Consider the following 23363-nt stretch of genomic DNA (forward strand, 5'->3'; position numbering starts at 1 on the left):
CAATTCTACAAATTTACATCACTGATAGAATACAAAAATGGTGAAGCCTGAAATCATATTTTTCAGTGAATGAACTGTGATGAAAGTGCTGTCCAGGTCAAATTTACTAAGAAAATTTGTACCACAGCAACACTACAACTTTTCAACTTTGAGACAAACATATGGACCACCTCAGTCACATTAAGAGAAAAAGACATAACGTATTTTAAATGACAGAAATAATCCAAAGTGTGGGTGGACTTGCTCATCCCTAGAGGTCCTTTTGTCTCCAATTCCGTACTTTGCCACTGTTCCTATAAAAGAGTCCAACATCTAAAGACAGTGGGAAGAATCTAGGCCAAAATGCATTGGCTGTAGTCCTAGTGATAGGACGTCAGGTCTCAATGATAGAAGACAAAAAAAGAAATAAACATAAGTAAATGTAAAATAAAAAGTGAAAATAAAAGGATAAAAATGTACAAGAAAAGAAGGTATGACTGCCTGCACCATGGTTATATAGAAGAAGCTATAATACCACCAAACAGGATGCTATGTCTCCTGACTTAAAAAGGGTATGCTGTCTCAAATTTCTTCTAATAAATATGTTAAATTTTAACCGTTCCTTTAGTCTGTAGTCAATGCTAAGTCGCACAACGTTTCAAACTTTGAAGTTAATATTTGCAATGCAAAATAATTTTGAAGTCTTTAGATGTTAAACACCTACCTGATGCACCTGTTTTCTCTTTATTCTCAATTGATGCATTTTTACTTTTCATAAAATCTTCAAGCTCATCATAATGTACAATACAAAGCCTTCTCTCAATCTGGTATAGCAAAGCAGGACACATGTATATAAACAATTCAGGCGATATGGGAGAGCTGTTTTCCAGACCATAGTACCGTAGCAGCTGGGTAACATTTAAGCACTGCAAACAAATTGTATAAAGAAATCAGATATGAAAGCATCTAATCAAAAAATACAGTTATGCAAAATTTAGCATATGATTTGAGAACACAAGCAGAAAGCAGAAACTCTGCACTATAGCAACAACATTCCACCAGCGCTAAAACATGTCTAAGCTGATTTAAGTGGTTTATGAGGGGAAAGAAACAGTAAAAATATCTGCACTACAAACTCAGACTCCAAACACACAGTTTTTCATACATGTCAATGAAAAATGGGTTTCCCTATTCTTCACCATTACACAGTAAACGCAATGAAGAAATACCAGCAGGAAAGGAGTGGAAGAACATAAAACCGAAATAGGTTTTCTAACACTTCTCTTTACCTACCAACCTTCTGTGTTTGGAGTTTCACTTTTTAATCCAGCTTGAAACTTAAAAATCAGCACTCGCTCCATCCTTTCCTATTCTAACTTCTAGTTTAAAACTGTGATATCATTGTCCTGCTTCTATAGTTAAATATATAGTATATAAATATAGTTAAAAGGGGGAAGAAAAAGTATAGTTATGGTCCTGACAGAAATAATGGGATGCTGAAGGGAGAAATGGAAGGACTTACACTGAGCACAGTGCTACAGAAGTTACATCTATGTAATCAGATGCATGCTGAAAAAAATACAGGTGTTTCTTTTAAGGAACAACCTCTTTGCAGTTTCTAGAAACGTTAATAACCTTAGATTTAGAAAGAAGTCTAAAAGAGGTATGTGTGGGAAGTTTTCATGAATATCGAGAAGGGAAAAACCCCCACCCGCAAGCTGGGTATCTCAGAAAACATTAAGTACTCCTTCACACAGATAAATAGGCAAGAAGACAGATCTCTGAGAAAAGATGGGCACAGAAATGAGAACTCATGAAGTAAGCTCAAACTGTAGCAGTGACCTTTGGCGTTTTCACTTTACCTGTATTACACTACAGTTGCAAATATCCTTTTGCATTATTTGTGGGTTTACACCTACAATTATTATGCAATAACAGTGAAAGTGAACTTACCAGTTTTCCACTTCATACTCACCTCTTCACGATCACGTTCCTCTTCATTATGATCCTTATGACTACGTGTTGAAAAAATAGCATGTTTTTTTACACTAATCTGCTTATGAGGTGCCTCTTGGTTGCTGGTATGATGGTGTCCATCCTCATTACCTACACTGGAATCTTGATGTCCATGCCTAGCAGAACGATCACTCCTGTGTTCGTGATGGTGTAGGTGCAAGTTAGATGCATCATGTATATGATCATGTTTATGAACACGATTGTGCTCATACTGATCACCTGTATCATGATCTGAGGCATAATCCCGTGTGGCATTTCCTGAAGTCTCACTGATCTTCTTTTGCTTCTTCTTTTGTTTCCGCTGTTTTCTTTCTGGCTGATCCTGAGTCGTGTTTGTCTCTGTTGAAGGTTCATGGTTCTGTTCTCCATGTTCACTATGACTAACTGAATCGTTATGAGAATGATGTGTACCATTATGGTTATGATGATGTAGACGAGGGTGGTGATGATGGCGATGGCGACTCTGGTCATGAATGTGTCTGCCATCATCTTTTACTGATGGCACTACTGCATCTCTCTCAAGGTCACATTTATGATTTCTCTTTGCAGCCACACCGAAGATCGTTTGGTTTTCTGAATATGAGTGGCTATGAGGATGGTTATGAGAGTGAGAGTGCTTTCCTTCCTGTACTTCTAAAGCATATAAGTGAGAAACATGATTATGGCCAATATCATCATGATTTATCATCACTACTTTTACCTCTCCTAAACCAAGGCTTATTAACAGTTTTTCCAAGCCAAAAAAAGATAATCTTCCATTTTCCCCATAACGATCAAAAATCTTTTCAATGTAATATTTTTGTTCATTTTCAGCTTCCAACGTTGAAAATTTACTCGGCATAGATTCTGTTCCTCCATTCTGGAAGTAGGATGCATTTGAGATCTGATAGTCATTATGGTAGTGTACACGTTCCTTTTTAGTATCATGGTCATGTCCATCTGCATGGCAATGATTGCACTGATGAAAGATAAATGTCAGCAAACAAATGATGCAAAATTTTGTATGCATGTGTACCTTCATCTCTGCTTCCTACAAGAAACACAAGGGGAAGCACTTAGGAGTAAAAGCAATCTCAACATTCATACTACATGAGTAGCAGTCTGGTAGTTATTTATACCAATGGAATGACTCACAAATCTTTTTGTAATACACATTGGTGTTAACAGAATAACAATTGCAGTATTTTTACTGTGCAAACTGTATTAATGTACATTTCTTATCCAACAGTAAGATAGGCTCTGTGTATTTTAGAGATAGTCTTACATACCATACTTGTAAGAGTAGCTACAAGAAAAAAATCAGGATTTACAGTCAGTCATAACAGAACATTTTTATGTATATTTTCAGAGGCGTCTATACTTACGATAACCTCTAATACTGGAAATCTTGTTAGAACATCAGTTACAAAAGAATGAAAATATTTTACAAACAGTAATGCCCATATTTTCTTATTTATGGGGATGACAGGTAGATAATAACTGAAAACCCACACATCATTTGTTCTTTTTTGTGTTGCTGAAGTACCACCACTAAGCACATACACAGCACAATTCCCTAATTTAGTTAATAATGAGAGAATTAATTTTTTTATATTTAAAAATAGAATAACAGAATCACAGAATTGTTTGGGTTGGAAGGGACCTTAAAGATCATCCAGTTCCAAGGCCCCTGCCATGGGCAGGGACACGTCCCACCAGACCAGGCTGCCCAAAGCCCCATCCAACCTGGCCTTGAACACTTCCAGGGAGGGGGCACCCACAGCTTCCGCGGGCGACTTGGGCCAGTGCCTCACCACCCTCATTATGAAGAAATCCTTCCTAACATCTAATCTAAATTTTCCCCCTCTCCAGTTTATAAGCATTGTCCCTCATCCTATCACTACACACCCTTGTAAAAACTCCCTCCCCTAGCTTTCTTGTAGCCCCTGTCAGGTACTGGAAGGCCACTACAAGGTCTTCCCAAAGCCTTCTCTTCTCCAGGCTGAACAACCCCAACTCTCTCAGCCCTGTCCTCAAAGCAGAGGTGTTCCAGCCCTCTCATCATCTTTGTGGCCCTGCTCCGGACCTGTTCCAACGTTCCATATCTTTCTTATGCTGGGGGATTCCAGAACTGGACACAGTAGACCAGGTGGAGTCTCACGAGAACAGAGTAGAGCGAGAGAGTTACCTCCCTCGTCCTGCTGGCCACATTCCTTTTGATGCAGCCCAGGATACATTTGGCCTTCTGGGCTGTGAGCGCACATGACAGACTTACGTTGAGCTTCTCATGTTGAGCTTCTCATCAATCAGTAATAAGATTACAAGGAAAATGTCTGTTTATGCAACTCAAAACACTCTTAAAGCTGACACCTCCAGCTCAAAGTAGTTAGTACTGATTTTCAGAAAATATATCATCTAGACTGTGATTTTTAATTTAGTATTAAATGTAAAAAACTTACTGTTCAATATTAGGTAATGAAGAGGGCACTGCAAAAGTCTTATCCTGTGTTCAGAGTTGAAAACAACTCACTATTTTACAAAGTATGACAGCTTTATTTTGTTTACATATGATAGCAAATGTATCTATATGATGGAAATAATTATTATAAAAGAAACTTTAAAAAAAAATTATCAAATAAGAAAGGTTAAGATAAAGAAGAACTGTACTTGATGACTTCTATTTTCTAGAGACTCATTTTCAGAAAAGAACAACCTCTAAAATACATGGGTTTTAAAAAAATAAATTATCACTTAAAAACCGCTGGGGTTTCCTAGCAACACTTAATTTGTTCTGTTTGGTACTGAGACAAATAAGATGTGTAACATTTACAACAATTCTGCTAGATACATACAGTAGATAATCAAGCCCTCCTATGTGCAAAGGAGCAAACAACAAAAAGAAAGAAGTGTAGAGTTTCCCAGTCAGTCTCAACAGCTGAATGGCTATTTTGAACAGTTTAATAGAGTTGACTAAAATGGACAAAGGAAACCAGCCCAGAAGTATGGCTTTTACACGTAACTAGTTAAAATCAGAATATAACTGAGAAGGAAATGAAAGCAGAGAGAAAGGATAAGTACAGAGCTCCATCCATCCTGCTTTCTGTAGACTCAGATGCTACCAAATCACTGCAGCAAATGCAAGAATGTAAAATAACAGTAAAACAGGTCAAGTCTGCTTTCATTGCTTTTTATACTGACAGATGTTTTAGTTCCTTAAACACGCCTTGAACAGAGCTGTGACTGACTCGACATTGACAAAGATGCAGCCGGTCAGTGCACTCTAAATGCTACTGAGTTTCAGACAAGAAATGGTATTCTAGCTGTCCTTCTCAGGCTTACCCAGCTGCTAAAATGAGCTTCATGACATCATTCAGGAAGGTGCTTTGCAGCAAACCACAAACATATCACGTCTATTTTAATTTCCTAAAACTCTAACTTGATGTTTTGTACTTAAGCAATTGCAACCATATTACTGCACAAAAATAAAAAAATCTTGGAAGCTCCTATGGTTGCAACAGGTTGTCAAGAGAAAAGGAATTAGGAAAGAAAAAAAAGGTGTACCTTTTAATGACTTTATACAGCAAATAAATGACTTAACACAGGAGGCTGAGGAAACTTTTTTCCTGTTAACCTCTACAAATGCAAAACATGAAAAGCTCTCAGTTTTCACTGGAGCTTCAAATACTTTCAAGATTAAAAACCACTAGAACTCTTTTGCAACACTGACCCAGTCACACATGTGAGATCAGAAGAATATCCGTCAAATGGAGGCATCTGCATCAAAACTCATTCCAGGGATGTCAGATAGGTCAATGGGGAATCACTGTACACTACTGCTTTGTTTTGGTAAACAACTATTCAATCATCAGTCTGGAATGACAACAGTTTGCCTCCAGTTCCATCACCTACATTCCAGTTCTTGATTTAAGGGCTGTGACAAACATTTTCAAGTAATCTACTGGTGAGTTCATCCCCAGAATTTACTGAAATATTATCTTCATGTACTCTTTTTCACTCACAGTCTCAAAATTAAGGCAACCTTAACGTTCTTAGAAATACATCACTGGGACGAGTACAAAAATTTTAAAAGCAGCTCAAAGCCCCTTCCAGCTTTTTCCATTCTCCTTTGAAGAAACAAGTACAGAATTGTTGCTGGTGGAGTGTAAAGAAACAGGTGGCAAATCTTTAGCTAAGAATCACTGGACTGAATCAGTCCTCAGATTGTATGACTGCCCAGAAACTCATTCTATAACCTTTCAATAAAGAACATATGCTCTTTCTCACACAGGCTGACAACCTGAGCTCTGCGACTTACGTCATCGCAGGGAGCAGAAACATTCTGGCAGTAAGTAAAGGTACTGGATCAGGAGTATGGCTTGTGACAGAGCTCTGCACTTCTTTTGGAATATGCTGATTTTCATCAAGGGAGAATTTACAGTGTTGAATGTTACTTAATGTGAAGAGCAGGTTCAGGATCTGGGATAAGCAGTAAAGGTACATGCAAGACAAATGAAAGCCTGGGGAAAAAGACAAACTTCAATATGCTTGCACAGAAGATGGCGGCAGCAGGTAAGTACACGTGGTATACAGTATTGCTCTAGCAAACTGATCAGTATCTTTTTAACTCTAGTTTCTCAGTAGTGAAAACAGCATCTCAAGTTTAAGTAAAATTCAGTCATGCAAGGAATACTACTTTTGTAGGCATGACACCTTTTTTCTTCCTTTGCCACATAACAGCAACATAACCAGAATAAGCAAAGTCAAATTATTCTCATTTAAACAAGAACTATACAGATTAAAGTATCTCTACCAGCAAATTCATGACTAAAGAATGATCATAATCCTTTTCACAGCCTCATGACCTTTTTCATGTGACTGTCTCATACAATACTACTAATACATTACTTTGAAACTTCAGTCATGCATCCCTAATTGTGGTGTTTAGCTCTGAATGGTACCTTTTCTCCGCACCCTCATGGTTAAAATCATTTGTAACCTATGATCATCATTCAGTGCTGAAATACAAGCATTTAGCATTATCAGACCAGTTTCAAAATCAATTAGATGTCTCACTATTTTCAATTAAAATAGTAAAAACCCTAGTACAATATTTTAATCTTCTATTCTATAACCCTCTGTATCTTCCACCGTAATTCTTGTTACGGAACAAAGATGCTTACAAAACAAACATACCTGTCAAAGAAAGTCTCAAAGAAAACAACTAGTAAGGGCTGATAATTGATTTTTTTTTCTTTTTAAACAAGCTTCATTATTCTCTAGGCAACCACAAACAGCTGTCATCTTTAATCTGCTGAGCAGTATTCGTATGTGTAAAATAGCAGGAAGTTTTAAGTCCAAATTCCATACATTTCAGTCAAAGACAACTGTATAAAGCTCATCTCAATACAAGAACATTAAGAGTCTCAAATCCCTTCAAAAGAACATGGAAGGGCAGCCTGAGGACAAGGCTAGAGCAAAGTTGAAAAATATTCTGGCTATTACTGCTGTCAACCTTCACCTTATTTCATCCGTTCATTCGATTCCCTGCTGCCTCCCATAACTCAACTAGAGCTGGGTACCCAAAAGAGGGAGACACAAGGGAAAACCCCTCCTTACTAAGTGGGTAAGAAACTACAGGAACTGCAGGCCAGAGCTGGAAGTAACAGCATCTACTAGTTTCACTGAACTGCAAACAAGAACAAGAGAAGTCTTTCAGGACGCGCTAAGGCAGTCAGACAACCCCACCCTAAGTCAAGCTGCAAAGTTAGAACAAACACGTATATTTACAGCAGATAAGATAAATTCTGCCTCAACTGACATGTCAGAAATCACACACAGGACTGCCAAATGCATTGCCTCCCTCCTCATTCATCAATGCAAGCAAATCATTCACACTAAATGCAGTACTGACTGCATACCTGTATACCAGGGTTTTAAATCAGAGGCCTGCGGTCAAGTACCTGAGCAGTACCTCAGCCAAAAGTTATCTTTTCTGCATGGAAAACTCACAATATCTATGTCTGCTGATGGTGTTTCATCTACTGAAATAAATTCACCTATGATGAAATCTGGTATTTTTTTACAGGCTTTTCATTAAATTTTCCCTGGGTTCCTGAAACTTCTCCACAGTGCTACTATTTCATTTGTTCTTCTTTTATAGCACATTATTTTTGAGATGACTTCATTTAAAGCCTGGAATATGAACATGATTTTGGGGAACACGTTTATTTATTTATCATCAGCTGCTTCACTGAAAATACAAAACTAGTTCGACAGTTGGGCTTTACTTAATACAACAAAGTTTGATTCAAATAACTTCACCACACAAAATTCTAACACAACTGAAAGTCACATCCATTATTTTACGTACTACACGTACTACAGCACGTACTACATCATTATGTTAGTGTACAGCACTGATTAGAATATTTTAAGTGCTCAACTTTCTTCCCCCCACCCTTTTCCCTGTCTGCTCCCAACGATTTTAATAACCTGTAATATTTGTAACAAATGCATTGGATTTGGCTCCTCCCCACGCTCCTTTTCCCAAGTCGCTTTAGTTTCTCTCCCTTTTTGTTCACCTTTCTTTCCTTGCTTTCTCTGAAGAATGTTCTGCCCTTTTTTCTCTACCTGCAGAAGAGATCTTTGAAAAGTATCTCTCACTCCTTGTAGCTACTCAGCTTAAATGCCACAAGTACCTTAGCAAGAGCTCATAAGCAACCAGAAGTTTCACACCAAAGAAAAATACCAAACACGCACTTCAGCTAAGATAAGAGAGGACTGAGAAAGACAAAATGTGTTAAAAATAAAGACAAAACAATATTCTTACCAAACTAAGACATTCTCTCGGATAAGCGCTGAAAAGTTAAGCACTTACGGCATTTATTTCTATTAAAAACTGCTCAGAGTAACAGCACTAGGAGATCTCTTGAAGTACAGTTACTGACTACAATTCCTGAAAATTAAAATACATTCCTATATTTGCATGTATTTACTCCAATGTACATGCAGGAGACATGCCTGCAGCCCCCACCACTTCCACTGCAGTAATTGCGCAATATTTCGTATTAAGATTCAGTCCAAAAAAGGCTGAAATCTGAAAAGCCAAATAAACCCACTCTTCATTTCCTAAATTTCAAGTTTTTAACAAATACCAGAATATAATCAGTAGTCTAGCACATACTTTTAAGGTGACTTAAAAAAAAAAATTATTAATGTGAAAGTAATATGTTGCTGTTACTGAAAGACACTATAAGAAAACCATAAAAGTATTTCTTTAAATAATCATCTCATTGTTTTAATCAGTCTTAAACTGACATTAGCGTCTGGTTATACAAACAGGAAAACATGCTATAGATCAAAACTTACAATTAACTATTTCTAACTTTAGTTCTCACCCATCTCCTGTATTTTCTTCCACTCTTCAATTTCAGTGGAACAGGTTTGTGGATTTGAGTAAAACTCATTCATTTGAAAATCTGCAGCCCAGTAGGAGGGGCACTTTGTAGGAACAGACCATGAACTAATTGATCCAAGCCATATCTGTTAAGTTAATACCAGATAGCACTTAAATAGCACAGAAAGCATTTATGCATAACTGAACACATCTTGAAAACTTTTTAAAAATCTGAAATGTGAAATATTTGAAATGCCAAGTGCCAAGCATGCTAGAAAATGACCTGAAATGAATATAATAGAAATCTTCTGGCTGAGTTACCCAGAAAGGGGCATTTATTTTATTTTGAATGGAAAAAGAAATACCTCTCTTCAAAAGGTCAGACAGTGCAAAGTAGCGGATGCATCTCAGAGCTCAAAAGAATATGAAAACATCAAAACAGTTCCAAGTTCTGTAACTATTAGTTCTGCTTACCAAGAAGTTTTTAGTCTTTCATATATAAAGTGTATGGAGTCCATAAAACATCTGTTAATGCACTACATTTATAACGGAGCTGGTTTGACTTTGTGCCAATATTCTGCTGTTCAATAAGGTCCTATTAAGATACCAGTGCTGGTAAGAATGAAATACTTGAAAAGATGAACCAATTACACCTGCATTTTTTTTATTCTTCTACTGAAAGTAAGCAAATGCTTTTGTTCGAACTAGGGCTGAACTCCAATAAATATTTTAAGATGGTGTTGCACTTAAAACAGCAGTCCTGCCCTCCCCCACTGCTTCATTCATTCATTCATTCATTCATTCATTCATTCCCATTCCCACAAAACCATTTTTGTATACCAGCACATTTGTTTGCTGATCTGTTCACTGTGCAGCTGTACAAGTACTTTCTGCTAAAAAATAGCCTAGAAAAAGAAAAAAAAATATTTTCAAGACAGATTACTTTTCCTATCTGGTACACTGTGCAGCTGCACAAACACCACAGTTCACACAAAAGAGCAACCTTGCTTTTGGTGGCCACACGAGATTACAGATATGGTTGATCTGCAGCCTAGCAGAGTATTTTGGCTATAGCATAAATAAAATAATTGGCCAACTTCAAATGTACTCAAATAACAGTGAAAAAACAGCAGTGGACAAATTTCCTATTGAAAGCCATTTGGGAATAATTTCCCTAACTTTCCCTTCAACTCAGAATATACTCATGTTTGTAATAAGGTGTTAAAATCAATCGCAGTATTTTTATTTTTCTTATATAAGATCTTATATAAGCACTATACCCATTTTGCCCTTGCGTAATGCTACGATACTTGCAGTATGTTAAAAAGAATTAAAGGCATGTCTGATATGTGTTTAATTCCTGCAGTACTACAATAAAAAAACCACTACTACAGTCACATTCCCAAAAGGAATTATGTATGTCTACTATTACACCCATGACTTCCTCTCACTTATATAAAAAAATAAATAACCATTTACAAAAGCTATCAAATACAAAAATATATTGAAAAATGTGATTAAGGCATGCTTCTTTCACAAGTGCTATGCCAATAACAGTGCCTGGCAGACTGTGATTATTAAAATCCATTTCCAGAATTCAGAGGTTGCAAATTTTTTACTTGACAACATATACCATTGATTCAATTATGTATTTTAAAATAGGGAATTTAGTGTATGAATTACCATCACAGACTTTTATAAGGCCCTCTGCCAACATGCCATTCAAATTCTTAGCAAATTCATTCTGTCAGAGTATAAACCAAGAGAACTACCGGTCGTCTCAAGCCAGAATGCAACCTTCTTTTCCTATGGGCGTAAAGGACATTTGGGAGACAACTGGCAACTACTGGAACCACTCACATCTTCAGTTAATTGGCTTTCAAATCTGTCTTTGTTCAATAATTGTGAGAGAAAAGATGTGTTCATAAACGCATCTTAGCGGATTCAGAAGTAACACTTCACCAGTCTGATGTGCGACATAAAATAGCTGTACATATTTCAACAGCTAGATCCACCAAGAAAATCCCCAACTGAACCAAAATGTGTAATTTCCACATTCCAAGTAAGACCTCAACAGAAGTCATCATATTGCCTAGCTCTCATTTATTTTAGCCAAGATTTTTATTAAAGATCTACACAATTACACATTACAGGTCTCTGTGATGACAGAGGGAACCATTCAAACTGAGATACATACTGATGGGGTATGAAAATCACTCACCATTAACTAACAACCTTTCCTAAAAAGGTATTAAAGCAACTTTGAAGGGACACAACTTTGAGGCGAATGCACAGAACTGCAGTATTCAATACCCAACATTACTCTTACTGCAAGATTAGAGACAGAAAAGTAGAAAGGAAGCAGAATCCTTAGAGGCTTAATCTAAAATGCAAGCAGTGATGTCTAAAGCTTTCTAGTAGTCAGCTTTAACTTTTATAATGTAAATTGTAATGTTTTAAAAGTAATCACTGGTAACTGGACCGAGGCAGAAACATGAAGGATCACACTCTGCTCATTGTCAAGAAAAGTGAAACCAAAGCAAACTGTAACTGCACGTACAGAGTAGAAAATACGTCTAAAACATATTACAAGCATTAAGAAATTAGTTATGGGCATATTACAATAAAAAGCTAATCTTTTTAGCTACCTCCCACTGCAGCTACTGTGGATGTACTAAAAATACGGTACAAGTCTTGAGAGCATCTGGACAACTTAAGCATGTTAATATACAAAGCCTCTGTTAGACAACTGCCACAATGTGCAGTTCTGAACTGGAATGACAAAGTCTAGCCTGTTTATGTATCATACCAGATATCAAATAAATGGGAATAATTTTTAGCATAAAAATGTAGCAGTACAAGGCTACCACATTAGTTGGAGTGCAGTCAAGCAGCATATTTCTTAAGTTTTAATGTAAGCAAGTACAATGTAGAAGTTTTAGGTTGAGATATTGCCTTCTATAGACAGACATTCAGGTCAGCAATAAGTAAAATCCTTCTACATTTTGCAGACAGAATTAGCCAATAAATATGGCCTAAATGACATGGTTCGCATTTCACGGAGCGAGAGTACTTATCAGGGTAGCAACACCGTTAATGAAAAGAGGTCTTTCTTTACAGGAATGGATTACAGAAATTGCATAGAGCCTTGAGAAGTAATATAATCATTGGTTAAAACAATATTTCACTTGATGGCGAAGAAGCTCTTCTGGACTGCTCTGCATACGATATGCATGGTCTGCATAGGATATAAATGCAGTAGGGCCTAGAGTGGCAAAGTAAGAGCCAGACTGAGATGCATGCCTGCTCACCATTGCCGCTTATGGGCAATGTTCAGTTGTCATATTACTACCTATTTTGTAATGTGTGATAAACTCAGCTTTCAGTGGTTCGAATGACATATTGCTACTACTGCGAACAACCTTAGAACCAGTCATCCTGGAATACAGTGCTACTCAGTCCAACTTAAAATACAAATTGATATTAACAAAGATATAAATGTTACTAAAAAAATCCACATCAAGAACCACATTGAGTAACACCTATTCGAGGAGACTACCTTAAAGATCACATATATTTCTTGATTTGCTTTGCTACTCCAACCTAAGCATGGCTGCATAGTATTATCAGCAATTAGCTCGTCTGAAAGAAGATCTATTTAAATCACCAGCTGTAAATCAACTACTGAGAGTTATCCTTCAGAATTCAAAGTATTATTTTTGTCCGTTAATAAACATCACCCCACAGTAATAAAAATTAACAAAGGCTACTTTATGAGTGTGGCACAAGTCAGGTAATCCTGAGATATCTGTATTTATATAAACTGTATGACAGCATCTATCTGGAATTCACATTTTGTAACACCAGTCTTTACTAGGAGCTGTGAAACTTTCTGAAGTGTTTATAACCTACATGCAGAAACACCATGTAAAGTCTCTGTCGAGGAGTATATTTGTAATTTTATGCAAATCCTTCAATCTTGCATGAAACTTCCCTCGTTCATTCTTCACCTGAAGAGCTTTTTATCTCCCATATGCATTTTATCTTACAAATAGACTAACCACAGGAATACTTTTACAGGACTTCATTTGATTAATGAGTTTCAGAAGTGATCATAGTTATTCATTAACTTCCAGTATTACACAGACTTTATCTCAATGCTACATCTATGTAGCTACCTAGTATCAATGACTACAAAAGGAAGTCTTTGTCACTTGAGCACGGACTCGAAGGCTTACAGAATACAACTTTCAGTACCTCTTCAGAAGCTAGAGCTCTAACTCCTCCCTAGTTAACATTCCACATTTTGTTCATACTTAATACCTTGTTTAATACCAAGATTATGTGACTGTCAACACAGAAAAAGAGGAGGTGGTTTTATAAGACTACAGATACATTCCTCAAAAGTAACATGAGATTTCTCTTAGGACTGCTCTTCAAAAGAAAAGACAAAACAAAACCCAAAACCAACCAAAACCTCCCAAAACAGATATGGAGATTACTTTTGTTAACTTTCACAGCCTAACATTTCCAATAAACACAAGGAAACTGATACACAGCTTGCTAGGTTTCTTTCGCTGATGTTAAGATCTGTTCAGGAATATTTCTTACTCTGCTTGCGTTGTTCAGAGCAGCAGTAACAAATATACCTACATTCAGGCTCTCCAACAAATCACAGAATCATAGAATCACCAGGTTGGAAAAGACCTCTTGGATCATTGAGTCCAACCATTTCTATCTGCCACTAAACCATGTCCCTGAACACTTCATCTATCCGTCTTTTAAATACCTCCAGGGATGCTGACTCCACCATCTCCCTGGGCAGCCTCTACCACTGCCCCATGACTCTTTCTGTGAAAAATTTTCTTCTCATATCCAATCTGAACATCCCCTGGTGCAGCTTGAGGCCATTCCCCCTTGTCCTGTCCCTCATCACTTGGGAGAAGAGGCCAGCACCCTCCTCTCTAAAACCTTCCTTCAGGTAGTTGTAGAGAGCAATGATGTCTCCCCTCAGCCTCCTCTTCTCAAGGCTAAACAACCCCAGTTCCCTCAGCTGCTCCTCGTAAGACCTATTCTCCAGAATTTGATGCAGTACAAATTCTGTAATAAGTCCATCATTTTAGCAGCAGTCTAATTTTGCATTAGCAAAACTAACTCACTCTTATCCTACTGCTCTGGAAAGCAGCAAGCTATAGAAAAGTGATACCCAGATGAGAATGAAAATCCCAGGTCATCAAAAGCTGAGAGAGAAAGACAACAGCTGAGTCATTCCTCCTCTGCAGCAACAGAGTAGTCAGAAAATGGAAAGCAAGAAGATGAGGCAGCACAATGTGATACCTAGAAAATGAAAACATTTTCAGTGTAAGGAACTATATCTCCCAGCACAGCTACAACACCCTACATATAACTTGAACATTCCTTCTGCTAACTAGCTTTTGAGACCAACATCAGGAAACAATCATATTGTGGCTCAGCTTTTTGAGTATTAAAACCTGTACAGGGCTTGTATTATCATGCGGTAACAAAACACAAGTGACTTCAAACAACTATTTTTTAACTTCTTTAGTCCTTAAGATTTCTTTACAACACATAAACTGGAGAAATGGCACTGATGCAACACCACATAAAATGTTTAGAACAGGTGGACTGATGCAGTACATACCTTCCTTTCCTTTAGGAGATCACAATGTAGGTAGAATGCAGCTTCCAGCATTTTAATCAAGTATTTGAAACTTAAGAACCCCATTTGTCTTTATCAGCTTTGCCTAATTGGTACACATCTCCTTTATTAGGCATATTTCAAATAACACCTCAGCTGCAACTTAAGAATGACCTAAAAAACCCCTTAATTCTGTCTGCATCAGGTGTTACTTCAGGCCTTTATCACTAAGCTAAAATGACTAGTTCTCATCTAAGATAACTGCAGTAGCTAACCCCCAAAGATGAATACTTCTCATACAATAAAATTAAATTCAGTTGGACTCCCACAAAAAAACAGGAAGTTATACTGATGTTCTCCATGTTAGAACAGAAACTGCTTCCCAAAAGGCATAAATTTTTCATATTCACAGTACTCTCTCTGCATCAAAAGCTCAATTCCATGAAAAGCATACTTACACAAGGAACAGAACTGCAATTAGGCCTTCCTTCTTTGAAACTTCTACAGACATCTTTAAATGTGTTAAGAAAGAAGCCAGGATATGTTCATTTGACAATTCTGAAAATACACTACAAAATAACATGCTATAAAATGGCAAATGTTCTGACAGTTGACTGTCAAACTGAACAAACAGGAATGAGGTTTTTCTTGTTCTGACATAATTGTCATTCTTTGCACGTGCAGGTACACCTGTCCATCCCCAATTCTGTAAAACAGTTTGAAAAGGTGCCACCATCTTTCCACTAAGCTTGATCACAGTTAATGACTGAATCTTAACTTAAAAGCTAAGCTGCATGACAGTTTTCCTATAAGTAGCTTGTGTAATTTTAATTCAGTAATTCAATCTGATAAAAACATCTGTTTCTAAATCTGGGCTGATTTATCAAGTGCCTATGATACACTCACAATAAACTTCCACTTCTGTAAAAACCGTGACAGAGACAGGAATAACAGTCATTACAACAGGCACAATCATGATCAAATGATGTTAATACTGGACAGCCAAAGCAAACAAGTCCAAGCATACTTCCTTTGCGTCTGTATACAACCAGCCTTGAAGTCCATGTGATCTGGGCACTACTTGGTTTCTCCCAACTTGAATGAGCCATTGTTTTGCAGAAAATTTATTATAAATAGAAATAACTAAATTACTGAGTCAGTCAAGCAACTGTAAAGATCACAAAGGAACGCCAGGTTGGATATATTAATTTTTGCATGCATATACATTTATCTTATTTGTGGTAAGTCAAACTACACAAAAAGTACATATCTCACTAAGGTTTCCCACTGAATATTCAAAATGAATGGGTTATTATCATATAAGGTCTAAGTACCACTTAGTATTCTCCTGCCGAATTTTCACCATATAACTATAGAAGATGGATGGCATTACAATGTCATATGATCCAATTTCAAGTTTTTGTGATTTGGGGTTTTTTTTTTGTTTTTTTTTTGTAATGGCAGAAACTAACATTAAGATAGCTAAGCCCATGACCATATTTGTGCCATCTCAGACCGTAACTTTTCTACAATTGCACATACTATGACTGCTTGGATACACACTCCAAACTTAGTACCTAGTTTTTATTTAAGCCAGGCTGGAAAGCATGAAGCAAGGTATATAAATTAAACCGAACCTCGCTATTTTTGAGAATTCTTTTTTTTTTTTTTCACATAAGCAGAATCTTCTTTCATGTTGCCTTTTCCAGACAGGCAATTGCATATAATCCTTCAACATCCACCTTCTGTGGATACTAATGCACATCTTCTTATGGAATTGCCTCCCTTAAATCTCATAGAACACACACAATTCATTCACAGTATATATACAGGCCTTATTTTACTTCAGAACTACATTGCATGCCTACACACTTTTTTCCCTCAAAAGCATTTAAATATTGAAAGCAGTTTAAAAAGAAGTGCTGGAGGATGATACTGCCAATTCCATTTTAACAGTTGGTTTGGAACAAAAATCTAGCTAGGAAAGCCTATAGCCACACTTGTCTCAATGTTCTTGGGAACCACTTTATTTTTGTCCATCACCATACCACAGTATCAGCCTCGGAAGTAACCACTAATAAGCCTAGTTCTTGCTTTGAAGTTGAGTAGTTTTGAGTCCACATAAAATCCCCTATGCACCTAATGGAAGCATATTCTTAACAAAAAGAAAAATCTGAGCACATTCTCTAGTAAAATAAAATTTTTAAAACTCACTAGGATACCCTTTTGTATAGAAATAGTTTCATATACTGATACAGTGAGTACGAGTTAGTACTACCCACCGGAACGCTAGAATGTAGCAGCTGTACGACCCTAGGAACTACTTTTATTAACCAACCGGCAGCTGCTTCTACAATTTGGAGACCTCACCAGGCCTCCCAGTGTGAGTTTCTCAAAGCTGTGCTAGACTTCAGGCTTCAGAGGTTCCCTCCGCATCACAGTACAGCATCCTACCTTAAGAATAATAAATCAGAATTATTAAAGACACGTAGAATGCTAGAAAAGCAGCATTATTTCTAAATAGCGAGGCAAGACTTTACGAGCTACCAAGTACGTAGAGATGACCCCCCAAAAAAGACAAAGATAACTGCAGATTTTAAACAGTACTTTTATTCCAAAGTTTCGAAGCATTTTGCTTCCGAAGGACGCAGCACAAGCAGGAATTGACAGTAATCGATTCTTTTCGCTCGCGGGTCGCCCAGGTTCCCCTCGCAGCCTCTCCTGACCCTCTCTTACCTTTGTTCAAGGCAGCCCGGCGGCTGCAGCCCGACTGCGATTTCCGCAGCGAGGACCCTCAGCCTTCACCGCCTGCCGAGCCCACGGTCCCCCCGCCAGGTCCCGGTCCCCTCGTTCAAGGGGAGGGGGAAAAGGCTTTACCTGCCGCATGGCGAGCACGAAGGGGGACAGCAGCGGGTGCGTGGGCCCCCCGCTCGCTGCCCGGGCAGAGCTCGGCGCGCCCCCCACACCCCTCCCGCCGCCCACCCGCGGGTCCCGCCGCCACGTGACGAGGGGCCGCTCCGCATCCCGGGCCAGGCGCCGTCCCACCGATCGCCCCCCGCTCCCCGGGCCAGGCCGCCACCCGCACCGCCGCGCCGGCCGGTTGTGGGGGAGGGAACGTAAACAAATGGGGTTTTATAGCTACCTCACTCGAGTGCCGTGTGCATCTCCCTCTCCGCTCGGTACCAAACCGCCGCGGCGCCTCCTCCTCCTCCTCCTGCAGCTCCTGCCGCCGCCGCCGATACGCTATTCACCAAGCGCTGTTACGCCGAGCCCCGCCGCCGTCTCCGCGCTCGTCCCTACGCACCCTGCGGAGCGGGCTGCACACGCGTCCCCGCAGCGCCCAATGCGGAGCCATTTCCTCCCCACCGCCGCTACGAAAATGGCGTAGCGCCCGCCCGCCCCCCTGCCGCGGCTTGCGCTCATCACTCAAGCGGCCGCGCCGGGAGGAGCCGGGCCTGGGGAGCGGGACGGGAGGGGAATAGAGGGGGGTGGCGGGCAGGGTTTGGCCTCCGTACGGCCCTTTCGACTCCTTGTTGATTTTGTTGATTTTGCTCCAGAAAACCCTGTCGGGCTTTATTCACGACGAACATGTATGGAGGTGATAGACGCCCCCCCTCGTCGCGACACGGCTGATTCCTAGGCAACACCTACAGAATCCACCTTGGTAGGACTGCGGTGAAGAGAGGGCCGGAGCCCCTCTGCTCTGAGCACAGGTTGAGAGTTAGGGGTGTTCAGCCTGGAGAGAAGGCAGCTCAGAGAAGACCCCAGAGCAGCTCCCAGTATCTGAAGGGGCTCCAGGAAACCTGGGGAGGGACATTCTGCAAGGCCGTGGAGGGAGAGGATGAGGGGGAATGGCTTTAAATTGGAAGGGGGAAGATTTAGACTGGACATTAGGAAGAAAGTCTTGGCGATGAGGGTGGTGAGGCACTGGCCCAGGTTGCCCAGGGAAGCTGTGGCTGCCCCATTCCTGGAGGTGATCAAGGCCAGGTTGCATGGGGCCTTGAGCAGCCTGGTCTGGTGGGAGGTGTCCCTGCCCACGGCAGGAGGGTGGGACTGGATTGTCTTTAAGGGCCTTTCCTACCCAAACGATTATATTCTTATGTTGAGGATTCCAGAACTGGACACAGGACTCCAGGAGGGGTGTCAAGAGAGAGGAATAGAAAGGGAGAATCGCCTCCATCGACGAACTTAAACTGATAAAGGCAATGTAGACCTATCAAACTGTTCTGGACCTAAGACTGTCAGCTTTGTGTGTTATGCTACACCAATCTTTTGGTATAGAATCATAGAATCGTAGAATCACTAGGTTGGAAAAGACCTTTCAGATTATCTAGTCCAACCATTCCTATCTGCCACTAAACCATGTTCCTGAGAACCTTATCTACCTGTCTTTTAAATACCTCCAGGGATGGTGACTCAACCACCTCCCTGGGCAGCCTCTACCACTGCCCCATGACCCTTTCTGTGAAAAATTTTTTTCTGGTATCTGGTCTGAACCTCCCCTGGCACAGCTTGAGACGTTCTTCCTTGTCCTATCACCTGTCACTTGGGAAGAGAGGCCACTACCCACCTCTTGACAGTCTCCTTTCAGGTAGTTGTAGAGAGCAGTAAGGTCTCCCCTCAGCCTCCTCAAGGCAAAACAGCCCCAGTTCGCTCAGCCACTCCTCATAAGACTTGTTCTCCAGCCCCTTCAGTATTTGATGCTGAATATTTACTTAACTTTTCCAATTACTCCTTCCCTCCCCTCAATCATTTTCATGTCCCGGGCTTTGTAATTTCAGATCTCCTCCAGCACATATTTTCTCTCTTTATTATTTATTTTGAATGAAAAAATTACATCTGTTTTCCCACCCTCATTTTTTTCCCGCATATCTTACTGAATCAATCACGAGAATACAAACCACATTAATGCAAAAATTTGACAACCTCTGCTCAGGTCAAGTTTTAGCGACGTTAAAGGTCCTGTACCAAACTGTTGCACCAGATCGCTTTTACTAGTTGAATGATTTCTGCCTCAAAGCAGGTCTAACTGTCACAATTTTTGTACCACAAATAAGATACAGATCTGGTTCTGACCTTTGTAATTAGACACCTACCTCAATACCTAGTGCTGATCACCAGGTATGACTGATTTGTGCTGCTGTTTGGTCTGGAAAGAAAAAAACTGAGCGCAAAGAATGTAAGAAATGTGAAGTTTTGTATCTCCTTCCTTCGGAATTTATTGTGACTTAACTGAACACAGTATGGAACACAGTATGAACACAATAGAGCGTATGGGGTTTATTAGTTTTCCTGAGTAAAATACAAATAATATAAAAATCTCAAAACCTTTCTCCCCCCCAAATCAAGAACTCCAGTAAGAGCACTGCAATGGATAAATTGAAATGAAGAAGTTTAATACAGAAAGGTCCTTTAAAATTCCAGGACTGACCGATTTCATAGTAGTTTTGCTGTATGTAGAAAACGTTGAAAATGTAGGTAGGTGGGTAAGGAAGCTTTTCTGAAAGCAACCTTGCCTTATTGTGGAGATATTGATGCTGCATAGCTGCTTTTCAGGGATCCACCCAAACAAAGTATACCAATTAAAAAATCTCTATATTAGGGACTTCCCTATGCAGGAGAAGTCCTCCAGCTGCTGCACACTCTAATGTGTATCTGTATTTTAAAGCCACTTGGGACCAGGCCAGCCACGATTGTGACACAGAGTATCCTTTCCTCTTGAGAAATGAGGGTCTCATTTTTATATAACCTTCCCAGTGAGTCAGCTGATGGCTTTCTCTTGATACATTGAAAGATTTTTTTGTATCTAGAATGTTTTCCCTATAATTGTACATCTTATGTTGCAGTTAGCCTACTTCTCTTTAGTTTTAACTGTATATTTTACTACAAGAGCTGCCTGCTCATCAGTACTTAAAGAAAAGAAAGTACAAGTTTCTATACCTCAGATTCTGACACCCAGATCACAAACTATCAAATCAGGCATTGCTATGAAAATCACACAGCTGACAAGTATGTTTCCCCATAAAACACATGGAGCAACTTTCTGTGCTGCAGGGAAACTGGTACAATAGAGCAGGGTAGCCAGCACTGCAAAGTGCCGATGGCTTGAGATTACACAAATGCACGCAACAAATCCAGATTAACTTTTCAAGATTCAAAACAGAATGCTACGTTACTATACTTTTAGAACAGAACTGTCTTCTCCCCTCTCCTCTTACGTGGCACTTACATTTGAGTATTGCTACATGGTGTACACTCATGCATTGAGCTGCAGGAGGAGAATACAAGGTCCAATACAAAACACCTAAGACTAATCCTATACCTCGGGAACCAAGAGTGGGAGGAGAGAGATGAAAAGATGCTTATTGAACATGCTCTAACTTGTCACAGTGAGACAAGGCTCATCTCGATTGCTTCACTCAGTGTCAGTTGACATGTGTTCAAATAGAGACATTTTCTTACCCTGGGCTGGTGTGCAAGAGGGATGGCGAGTTAACAAGAAGTTTCTTGTGAAAACAAAGAAATCCATAATGGAAACTTTTCAGTTGTTGGCTAAGGCTTATGGTGAAGAGATTCCAAAGATCAGGTCGGTGCTCAAAGGAATCTTATTTTTTGTTGGTAGAAGATGCGAAAGCAAAAACAACAGAGATCCTCAACAGCCTTTCAGAAAATGATCTTGGACTTGCTTTGAACATTAGCAGTATTGTATGCAGCTGTGTGTTAACTCAGAACAGAACTATTGTGAAACTGGTCATAGTTGATTTTCTGAATTAGTTAAATAGAAAGAGTTACTTACAGGCTCTGTAGGTTTTTGGTTTTTTTTTCTGTTGGACCTCATATACCCTATCAAAGAAGATCTTGTGGTATAATGCTATGAAAGCAGATTACAGCTTCTAGCAGGGCTTGTCTCAAGATGAGGTCCTGTCTAGAGGCACATCTCCAGCTCCAGAACAGTGCCATGACCTTTTTCCAGTACCCAGTGGACCTGATGCTTTTGATCAGCAGACACTAGTTCAGATCAATTAGCTATGTTCACCCAGAAGATGATAAAGGAAGAGACAGGACATTGTGTCATGCTTCACACGAGATGCAGGCCTAGAGAGAAGACATGTGAGACTGGACAGTTTTACAGATGTCACATGCTGATTTATCTTCTTGTTCTCCCTTATAATAACCCAGTCATCTGTGGGGGTGTGAAGGTTGAGATGTAGCTATACACAAGAGTAGTTTGTTTAGGAACAAGTTTTTCCTTGCTATTAAGTTATCCTCTAAAGCAAAAGCCTCTGGCAAGTTCAGCTTTTTTGGTTGAAGAACTCAAGTTATTTCAGTCAGAAATACCATTTCTTATTTGATGACAGCCAACAATGATTATTCACTAGTTAAAGAGATTAATGGAGATTGCAAGTGGCAGAATGAACCTCAAGGAGGTCACGAATGGCTGCCTGGGCTCAGCTATCGTTGATGTGGACTAGCCAAGCATAGAGATCTTACCAAATTCCTTAGGAGTGGAAGAGCTTTATTGCAGGAGACTTTGCTCAGGAGTGCATTAACATGAACTGCTGAAGTGAAAAATCAGGAAATCATAAAGATGACATTTTCTTTCCTCCTTACATAATTTTCCAATCCACATCTCAAAATATGACCTGTTAACAGTTGTCTCTTCTGCTTTGAATTTACCATTGTACTTACTAGATAAACATATGTGATTACTTCTATAGATTTTTCTGTACTGTCACTATTTGGTGTGTTGGTTTGATATCTGCTCATTCTCAAACAATATAAGAGGGCACTGAGTTCAGGTGCTGAGCAGCGAAAAGTTTGCTTATGGCACGGACGGAAGTGAAGATGTTTAAGCATCAGGGTGTGCTTAAATACAAATAAAATAGTGATTCTGTGATTAAAGCTCATGCTTGGAAATAGACAGTGATGTCCTCTAGATGATTTCACTGCCTCAGGACTATATGGCTTGTTTGCAGTGAATCTAAAGCCCAAGTTTATTTAACTCCAAGGCCATATTTAAAAATGGTACTTTTAGTAGAGACTATATGCACTTTTTCCACGTTCCTGCTAAACTGGGTGATCTTGTTTAAGCCTCTGCTTGACAGATCTGTTTAGTTAGATCTACTAAACACTTTATACAGTTAGTTCATTTCAACTGTATAAATTCCAATGATAATTCAAAGTACATCTAGCTAGTCTTGCACCAACTAGAAAGTGTAATGTGAAAGCTTCATTGCTCATCAGATGGGAAAAAAAAGAAAAATCCATCTGAGCTTTTTTTGTGTTTGTTTGTTTTTTCTTTTTAAAAGCCATTCTTGCCCATCTTCTCTTACA

General features: G+C 39.3%; 1 protein-coding gene across 3 annotated transcripts in view; it reads right to left on the bottom strand.

The window, feature by feature from the left end:
• SLC39A10 (solute carrier family 39 member 10) overlaps positions 1 to 23363 on the bottom strand; it is a 57556-nt gene that overhangs the window by 20138 nt on the left and 14055 nt on the right. For 2 of the 3 annotated variants that reach the window (XM_054069837.1, XM_054069838.1), the window contains exons 2-3: positions 1955 to 3025; positions 704 to 905 (exon numbers count right to left, since the gene is read on the bottom strand). In XM_054069837.1, the coding sequence (XP_053925812.1) occupies positions 704 to 905; positions 1955 to 3016 (1264 nt within the window). In that variant the 5' untranslated portion in view covers positions 3017 to 3025. Of the gene's footprint in view, positions 1 to 703; positions 906 to 1954; positions 3026 to 18171; positions 18365 to 23363 lie in introns of those variants that run through there. The other variant, XM_054069836.1, reaches the window with a different exon arrangement.

Source organism: Cuculus canorus, chromosome 6, assembly GCF_017976375.1.
Source record: "Cuculus canorus isolate bCucCan1 chromosome 6, bCucCan1.pri, whole genome shotgun sequence".
NCBI classification, from domain to species: domain Eukaryota; kingdom Metazoa; phylum Chordata; class Aves; order Cuculiformes; family Cuculidae; genus Cuculus; species Cuculus canorus.